Source organism: Phaethon aethereus (genome assembly GCF_964289735.1).
Source record: "Phaethon aethereus genome assembly, chromosome: 4".
In the NCBI taxonomy this organism is placed as follows: domain Eukaryota; kingdom Metazoa; phylum Chordata; class Aves; order Phaethontiformes; family Phaethontidae; genus Phaethon; species Phaethon aethereus.
The window spans coordinates 48,758,905-48,767,948 of NC_138578.1; the positions used below are offsets into that span (position 1 = coordinate 48,758,905).

Below are 9,044 nucleotides of genomic sequence, written 5' to 3' on the forward strand. Positions count from 1 at the left end.
TTAAGGTCACCTGTCAAATTTCTTTTAGGTCACCTGTACAACCCCAGTTCTTTACATCCCCTGCTGTAACTTATTTTCTCCACCTTGAGAAAATGACCTTTGGTCACCTCCTTTTTAATGATTATCAAAACAGCAACGTGGTGTGAGCCAGTCACCGTAGCACACTGAAATTATTAATCGCTTCCATTACTGCACCTTTCCTCTGTAATCAAATGTTACCTTGAGAGTTTCAAAAGTAGAAACAGGGCAAAAAGCAGTTTCAGCATACAGATGTCATTATTTAAACTCACTGCAACTGTAGTAAAAAGCACCCCTTCCTCAAGAAACAGAGGAAAACAAAGAGGGTATAGTTCCCAGGAATATGATAACTGCTGTATGCAGGAAGAGAGCCAGCAAAAGCATTTGCAAGTCTGCGTGCTACAGCTTACTTGGACACTACACTTCTTACAACATTGGCTTTGTCTAAAGCGCACTCCCATGTCTCCAGGCACTTTTGTCAGCATTCAAATGAATCTGTGCAAAACAAAGACGAAATTAAAAAAAAAAAAAAACACAACAAAAAAACAAACAACAAACCATCAGCCACTTGGCCACCCACAACAAAAGCACAGTAACGCTGAGTGCTGTGCACCCTACATTGACCACACGGGAGATCTGGAAACCAGAGCACGTGCTCCTGTAGCATTTGCTACAGGAACGACCTCTTCTTTCTTTGGTGGTCTTCCACTGACTGCAGGGACAGCACGCAGGATCACTAGTAGGCATGATATATACAGGGGCCACCTGTGTCTAAATCTACAAGAGAAAATGCTCTTCTGAGACACCCAATGATCTTTTTTTTAAAAAGAGAGGCAGCAATGGTATACCTGGTGCATCGGGCAACAAACCAGAGGTTTCCTCCCATGTCCTGCCATGATGTCCCCACTCCCCAGGAAGTGACAAGAGCCAGGAGGGCAGATGCAAGCACAGGCTGCCGTGGGACTATATAGGCTGGGGAAAAGTTAAGTTCCTCCACACAAACAGCTGCACACACATGAGGTAGGTAGGTTTTAACAGCCCAAGTGAGACCTGCAGTTCCCTTTCTCCCCTTCCTTCCCCACAATTTCTTTCCTCTGCTATTCCCTTGCTTGGAGTCATCTAAATGCTGACCCAGACCTGCCCATTTATCAGCTCCTCACCCCACTTCCAACCCTGCTGGAGACCTGCTGGATGACTTGCCCTAGGAAATGCTCTGCTCATGCTGCCTGCCATGAGGAGGAAGACAGCAGGACTTTAAAGTCATCAGCACCATATTCCTGCTCAAGACCAAATATCATGGTGTTGCTGTCCCCAAGGCTGTGAGAAGAGCACCCTGAAGGGCTCAGCTCTGCCCACTTCAATATATGCCCTGCTCTGCTCCTGCCCTGCTGGGTCTTTTTTAAAAGAAAGACCTCAGGGAAAAAACAAAATCTGTGTGCTAAACCTTAAGTGGCCTGGAGAAGACCAGGGCTCATGAGAAGTCAGGTGGAGAGCTCTGGTCCGGGCAACGTGGCCCTACCATCTGCAGGCCCCCAAGCAAAAACATTACCTGCAAGATGTGCACGGACAATTTATGTTCCCAGAAGAGCTTGCTGGCAAAGGCTTTCCAATTTTTATGACCTCAAATACCAGAGAGATCCAAATCAGAAACACCTCAACCTATGTCAGGCAAGACTTTGCAATCCAAGTAGGATCACATCAAAAGGCACAGAAAATTCTCTGCTATACACAGCACTATTTTTTTCCCTAAGGGGAAATTAATTTAATTTCCCATGTAATAAGAGTGTGAAACTCTTAATTCCATGCTTTTATAATGGGGCTAGGGCTGGGGTGCACAAAAATTGCTTCCAAAGCATCCAGCTTAGGCTTTGGATGCTTGCTTGCGCGGGAAGGCAGGTCTTGCGCCCGTGGGGAGCAGGTGCTCCCAGCTGCCGCTCGGTCTCCTGAACTGTGTGGCAGCGGTGGGCTGGGGGACCGTGCTGGGACCCCCGACCACTGCTGGGTATGGCTGGAGGGCACTGCAGCTCCAAGCACTATAGAGGGACCGAGCAAAATAATGTGCAAAGCTGCTGCCTGCATCAGTAGAGAGGGTACAAGCCTCTGGCAGTTTTCTGTTCGTCAGCTGTGACGTCAGCTCTGGGCACAAAAACACCTCGATATGTGAATGTCCACTTACTGCTGCTGATAGCTGCTGGCAAGTATACTAGTTGTGAGCTGTGAGGTTGTAGCTGGTAAGAAGGAAAAAACTCTGTGCTTCAATTCGCAGCATGTGAACTCGTGTTAGAGAAAACTTTCTGTTCTCCGCTTTGAAAGTGTTTCCATTTTTTTAACTGGTAGAAGGCAAACACAGATTTTTACAACATTTTGTGTATGCGTGAAAGAGAAAAATCTTGGCACTTGGCATTGCAGCCTTCCTGCAGCGGTGAGAAAACAAAGCGAGATGAAGAATGTGGAGTTGAAAAACCCTCCCGGTTCCCACTCCAGCCTGTCCTTGCTAGGATAGTACCCCTTCCCTGCCAGTATTACCACAGACTTCTTCGTGCTCTTTTGCTTCCCAGCACACAGTTTTAGAAATGGGAACCTACTGAATCCAAGAAAAAGAAGAGACTATTGATTCAATAGTCTGTATAATTGACTAGATAATAGTTTTTCTGTTGTGAACAGAATCTTTTTAATCTTTGCTGCTGCTGGCATCTGTGGTGGCTAAAAGAGGAGCAGAAAAAAAAAATCCTGTTCCCTTGTCACTCATCATGCTCCTTGTGTCCTTCTGGCTTTTTTCTCAGCTTGGACAGTAAAGTTGAGATAGTTTCAGTTCATGTGTACTGATAATAAATTTCCCTGTTGTATTCCTATCCCCCCATTTTTTTATGCCTCAGATAGCATTGTTTATATGGTTAAAAATTTGCTTAACTGCTAAAAAGAAATTGTCAGCACCCTTTCCTGGACCAGGCTGGAGTCTGGATACCATTAACCGGGCAGCAGAAAAGGAGCATCCACTAGAGCCGTCACCAGATGGGGTTTCCTCTGGGTACCAAGGGGATGGAGAGCGGAGATGCTGTGCTGTAAAGCCAGAGACCTCTCACTGCAAGCAACGAATGTGCTGGTACGTGTGCACATCAGCCAGACCCCAGAGGACTCCAGGGTTGGGAGCCCAAAGGACATTTGCTCCCAGAAAAACATGGAATAAATGAGGTGTGGCATACATCAAGATTTGCTGTGCTCCCGGGAAAACAGAAGCAGACCGACTATTTTTCAGACCGCAACATCATGCACCAAAGCCCCTCAGCAGTCACAGAGAGTGAGGAGTGGAGGAAGGACAGCAGAAACATGGCAGATGGCTGAAACCTTCCGTGTGGCAGAGTAGACCTTGACCGTCACCCATCCCTGGGACCTCTGCCACGTTGCCCCTCTCCCTCCCGCCGTGCAGAGGAGAAGGCGATGGCACACGCAGGGCTGAGCCGCAGTGGCTGGGAGAACACCGCGCACCGCCCTCTCTAGAAAGAGAAGCCCTGAACAGGCCATCGCTGAGTAACGGCAAGCGTGGGACCGCCCTGCAGAGCCCGCAGCCCTCTTCTTGGGTGCAGGAGGCTGAAACGTCCGCTGTTCAACCTCTTGCTCCATCCCACAAGCTTCATGAGACCTCGCAGCCTCTCTGCCAAGTATTTAAGATGAGGTCCTGTCCAAAGAGGGACACGGGGGCCCCTCACCAGCTCCTCTCCGAGCAGCTCCCCACCCACTCACCCCCGCGAGCAGGGACTCCCTCCGCTTCCCATGGAGGCCAAGAGAAATACAGATCTTGGATGTGGGGCCGCACAGCTGACCAGGCGGCTGGCGCGTCCTCGCGGAGGACCTGCCAGAAAAGACCTCATCTGTTGTTGGGACCTTGGAAACTAAATCCTCCCCGCGTTCCCAGCTCAGATGTGATACCGTCCACCTGTGTTTGTGCTGGCTGGGGCTGGAAAATGGGGGGGGTCCCCGTGTGACCTGAGCTGAGGGGGCTTCAGGGAAGCTGGGGTGTGGGGTGTCACCCAGCAGCCCCCCAGCACCTGCAGGCTGGCAGGCGAGGGAGACCCAAACTCCTCAGCGTGAGCAGCTTTTCCTGAGAGAGATGGCACAAAGGGCTCTGAAGCAATAACTCGTGCTTGCAGCGGTTACGGGGAGACCTCAGACTTTCCATTTAGCTTGGCGTGGGAGCTCCCGGCAGAGCCCAGGCCGAGGCAGGGAAAGGGAAATATTACAAGCTCTCTACAGGATAAAAACCCGAGGTGGCTTGTGGTCGTAATTCCTTTCTTTGCAAAACAAACAGCACATGGTGTGATTAAGTGAGACTTTTGGGATACGTGTATTTGGACTCCTTCTTCCCTCCCTTGCCAAGCCCATGTCAAGCCCTGCAAAGCTCCCTCAAACACGTGTCAGCAGCAACAGCTCCTTTTACCTAATTCGCCGTTTTATGCTATGCCTTTAGGTCAACAACTGTGATACCATAACTGGAGCATGGAGAGCTAGGACACCAGGTAGGAGTCAGTCCAGCAGCTCAGAAAACAACCCAACCACCCAAGATCCAGTCTTTACGCCACCGCGGAAGCCAAAACTGAGAAACACGCCATGAATGAAGTTGTTAGGGAAGATTGCTTTTTAAAGAGTCGGATTTTAAGCCAGTACATCCTTGGACTACCTTGCACACCACCAGATTTTTGTAACAAAACAACTTCTCTGGTTGCATGTCAGCAAGATCCCTTTGCTCCAGCAGTGACTTGGCTGTTGTTTGGTGCTTCCTCAAGCAAATAGCAGGTCATGATGCCATGTCCTGGCTCGCAGGGAGACCAGAGCTTCCCTCTGGGCTCTGAATCACTGGGTGACTTTACATAAAGAAGCCAAACTATTAGCAGTTGTCTTGTTTCTATGCTCTGGCTTTTTTTCTCGTAATTGCTGTAGATGTGGAGGAAAGGAAAAGACCTCTAGGTAGGCCCTGGGCTTTGGACTGAGGCTTTCTGTGTCACCTGGGGAAGCTCCAGCAAATATCTTGGCATAGGTTAACAGCAGCAGCAGATTTAAGTAGGAGGGGGACCCATGGAGAGCTCTGCCATCAACCTGCAGCACAGTGTGACCACGGGCGAGTCACCTCCCTCCCCTCCGCTTCCCTTCCAAAATTTATCTGTTTTGTTTACCTAGGTTGAGCCCTATTCCTCCCACTGTGTCTGTGTTTCACCGAGCATCCAGACTCAGCAAAACAGGGTATGCTCCACATTAACATATGTTAGTTAGATACATGGCTCTTGCTCATCAGTTATGGTTACACCTATTTGGTTATAGCTTTGAAAATCTCAGTAAACTTGCTATTTCTCACGAATATTAAGTTCAGTTAGGCTGCCCTCTTGAAATTGTCTGTAAAGTAAAATATAATGACTAGAATATCCTGCAGATAATGAGGCAGCTGTGCTGCGTGCTATTGCTTGCTAGTTGCCCGTTGCAGAGGAAAGATACCTTCTGGCAGGGCTGATGGTGCAGTTTGGCATCTGCACTGAGACACGCTGGGGCAGATGCTGCTGATGTCCATAACCTCTGCCTGCAGGTCTGGGCAGGACGAGGAGGTGAGTTCACGTTTGAGGGGACTGACCTGTCCTAACGGTGATGGTGTTTGAGGAGCAGTGTCTACTGTCCTCCTCCAAAGCCACCAAAATGAGGGAGAACTTCCCTCTGTAACGGCTAGACCTCTCTAGAGTCATGAAGGTTGCGTGGATGTGTGGTGAAGAGCCGTATGCAGAAATGGGAGGCCTTGTACACATGAATGGATAGAGGCAAGAGAGAAATACAAACCAACTGCAGTGATTTCATTCACATGCTGTCCTAGACCTGGCAGCCATGTACGCTCCTGAATGTATGTGGGGTCACAAGACCTTGTGAATGAGCAGAGAAAGAAGGGACGGGAGTGTTTATCCAAAAAAGTGGTGGGATATAATGAACAAGCCAGGGGTGGGAATGTGCAGGTAGGGCTAGAAACTTCTTAAGCTGATTTAGCTGAAAAAAGCCAATATACTATAAACGGGATTCACAAACACTAAAATACAGCAATTCGGAGGTTAAAACACGAGCTTCTTAACAGCTCACGGAGGACAAGACATGAAGAATAGCTTGTCCTTGTAGTCCCTGATTTCCCAGAAGAAACTGTGACAACATTGAAGTCCTACACGTCCCAGTTTCAAATGGAAGCAAAACCAGTTACAGTTGTGTGTGTCCCCCGCAGAGGAGATGCGTGACTGGTAAGATGTGGTGTAAGCTTCCCCACAGCCATACAGTGGCAACAGGGAGACGGTAACTTCCCAGTCCCTAGGCAGATCACTACGGCACGATGCTCCTGTCACCCTGCCATGCTGTATTTTTTCCAAAAGCTGTCCCAGCTTTGTGAGTCGAATGTGCACTGACTGAACACAAGCTAACGCTACGTCTGCTGCGTGCCCCATGCTCCTAACCCCACCAGCACCTAAAATGTGACATCTCCTTTCTGTGGAGACTGCGCCGTGGTGTTGGGGGTAAGAACAGTGCAGCCATGGGATTTACCCTGCTGACATGCCAGGACACAGCCACGGGGTCCACTAACACCCTGAGGGTTCAAGGGCAGTCTTGAATCTTCCTCTGGGCATGTTCATCACCTAAACTTGGTCCTGGGTTTGTTCCTGACCTATTTAACATGGTCGTGACTCATGTGTTATGAAGGTGAATCGTTATTTGCAATTAAGTTGTATTTGCATTGAAATCTTCATCCTGAAGGCCAGGAGACTTGCAAGAAGAGTTGAGTTTGGTCTCATAGATTCCCTCATTGCTTCAAACTGGGGCGTAGAAACTCTGGTACCCTAAAAATGGGAGAAGTCTAGTAGTGTTGTTTCATCATCTGAAACAAAACTCCTTCTTCATGAGTACAAAATAGGATATTTTCAAAACTCCCAGAAAGGCTGATTATAGACTTCACTCTAGGCATACACACTTAATAGGAGAGATAATTAAGTGTGGTAAGGAGAGAAAGCAGTCGCTTTCCCTGTTCTCGTTAACAACTTCATCTGAAGGCTTTTTACACGTGACGTGTTAAGACGGTTTGCCGACGTACACCTAAAGAGCAAGGTCCACAGCGGAGTGACACCTCTGTTTTCAGTCGTGACATTTGCTCTGCATTCATGCATTTGCACCGAGTCATGAAAAAAAACCTGGTGATGGTTTTGTACTCTTTTCTGTTCAGAGACGAGCAAGAGAAAGGCGTTCCCCTCCCAAGAGAGGGAGGAAGGGGTTAAATGGTTTCAAAACAAGCTGGGCACAACTGATGTCAGAATTTTGTCTTACAATGGCATCTCTTTGCTTTCCCAGCAAGCAGTATATGGACTGCTGGGCATTGTATTGTTCTGAGGACAGCAGAGGATACCACATATCTTGAGAGAAGCGAGAGGACAATTTTTTTCACTCCCCATTAGCTGGAAGGTCTTGTTTGTTAAATAACTCTGGAGAAAAAAATCCAATCAGAAAAACTCCAGAAAAACTTTTCTGTTTGGTTGGGGTTTTTTTTTACTTAGATGTTGTTTCCAGGGTGTCTTTCTCTAACGTGAAGGGCTCAGCGGTACTCTGTGCACCTTCCTAGTGTCACCATAATCATGTGTTGCTCTGTTCAGATTAAAAGGAAATCAGCATCATGATAATTATGACTCTCCTCCCAATTTTCTGAAAGCCCCTCCCGGGCTGCCAGAAAAAGAGAAAAGTGTAGGGGAGCAAAAGCAAAAATCCTTAACGTCTTTATATTTGGCTGTTTCAGATTATCTTACAGATATAAGGACTTAGGGCAATGTTAAGACAGGGACCTGTGAAAGCAGAAAGCCTGTTAAGTTTAAAAAGGAATTTAACGCTGAACTTGCCAAAACAGACCCGCTGGCTGAAAGTAAGTTCTTCTCTTAGCCAGGCTTCATTTACACACCTTTTTATTAACTTGGCAAGTCTGGGAGCAGGCTCCGCATTCATTTCCCATGCGTTTCCCACTCGTTTTTATGCTCTCCGTGCAGCAGCCCCACCAGTGCCGCCACCAGGGAGCCCTGGGCAGCCGCGCTGCCGCGGTGGCAGCAGGTGGGGACCCAGCAGCCCCGCCGGAGAGCGAAGGGGAGCTTCAAAAATCAGCTCCAAGGGGTGTTCCCAAGCGCAGAGCGGGCTTCAAGACAAGCAATGCTGAGCTGTAATGCCTCACTGCTTTTAAACTCCCAGCTAAAGGCACGACTTGTGTTAATTTTAGATCATCTTTGAAGGAAAAAAGTCACGGGGAGCTGCCCTCCACTTTGGCACGGGGAGCTGGCAGCCCCGAGGAGCATCGCAGCACGGAAACGCAAGTACTCACCCGTCATCAGCGTGTAGTAATTTGGGTAGGAGAGACTGGGGAAGTCTGGGGTCATGTAATCCACCTTCACCCCCATGTTCACAATGTCCCGAAAGCCCGGCAGACCCTCCAGCTCGCTGTCGTCGATGTAGTCGAAGCGGAAGCCATCGAGCAGGAAGACCAGGAGCTTGCGGTGGGCCGAGGGGGCGGCGGGTGGTGGCAGGAGGGAGGCGAGGGTGACGGCCAGGATGGTGGCGAGGAGGCTGGGGCCCCCCATGGCGGGCAGCGCTGCCAGGCAGCAGTGAGGGATCTGCAGCAGCTTCGGGGCCGGACCTGGCACTGCTGTCCTCCCTCCCGCTTCAACCGCCCGCGTTAAAGCTACAGCACTGCCCCGCGCGCCGCGGGCGTGGGAGGTCACAGGTTAATTGCGAGCAGATGATTAACTTCCATCCCACCGGCGAGCGGAGGGAAGAGCTCGGCATCTCTCTGCTACAGAAGAAAAACGCAAGGGAAAACACGGCGCGAAAGTAACCGGAGCCTGTTGGGAGACTCCGCAGAGCCACCCCAGGGAGGGTGGGCGAGGGAGCGCTGGCCCCAGGCGAGGAGGGAGCGCAGCGCCCAGCTCCCCGGCTCGCAGGGGTCTCTCGGAGAGGGGCTGCTTGCTTTAAAAGAGAGCGTTACG

The 9,044-nt window shown here is 49.6% G+C and overlaps 1 protein-coding gene across 1 annotated transcript in view; it reads right to left on the bottom strand.

The window, feature by feature from the left end:
* Window positions 1–8,654, bottom strand: part of ENPP6 (ectonucleotide pyrophosphatase/phosphodiesterase 6) — a 32,365-nt gene extending 23,711 nt beyond the window's left edge. The window contains exon 1 of the mRNA XM_081999683.1: window positions 8,384–8,654. Within this exon, the coding sequence (XP_081855809.1) occupies window positions 8,384–8,639 (256 nt within the window). The 5' untranslated portion in view covers window positions 8,640–8,654. The remainder of the gene's footprint in view (window positions 1–8,383) is intronic.
* Between the last annotated feature and the right edge of the window lie 390 nt (window positions 8,655–9,044).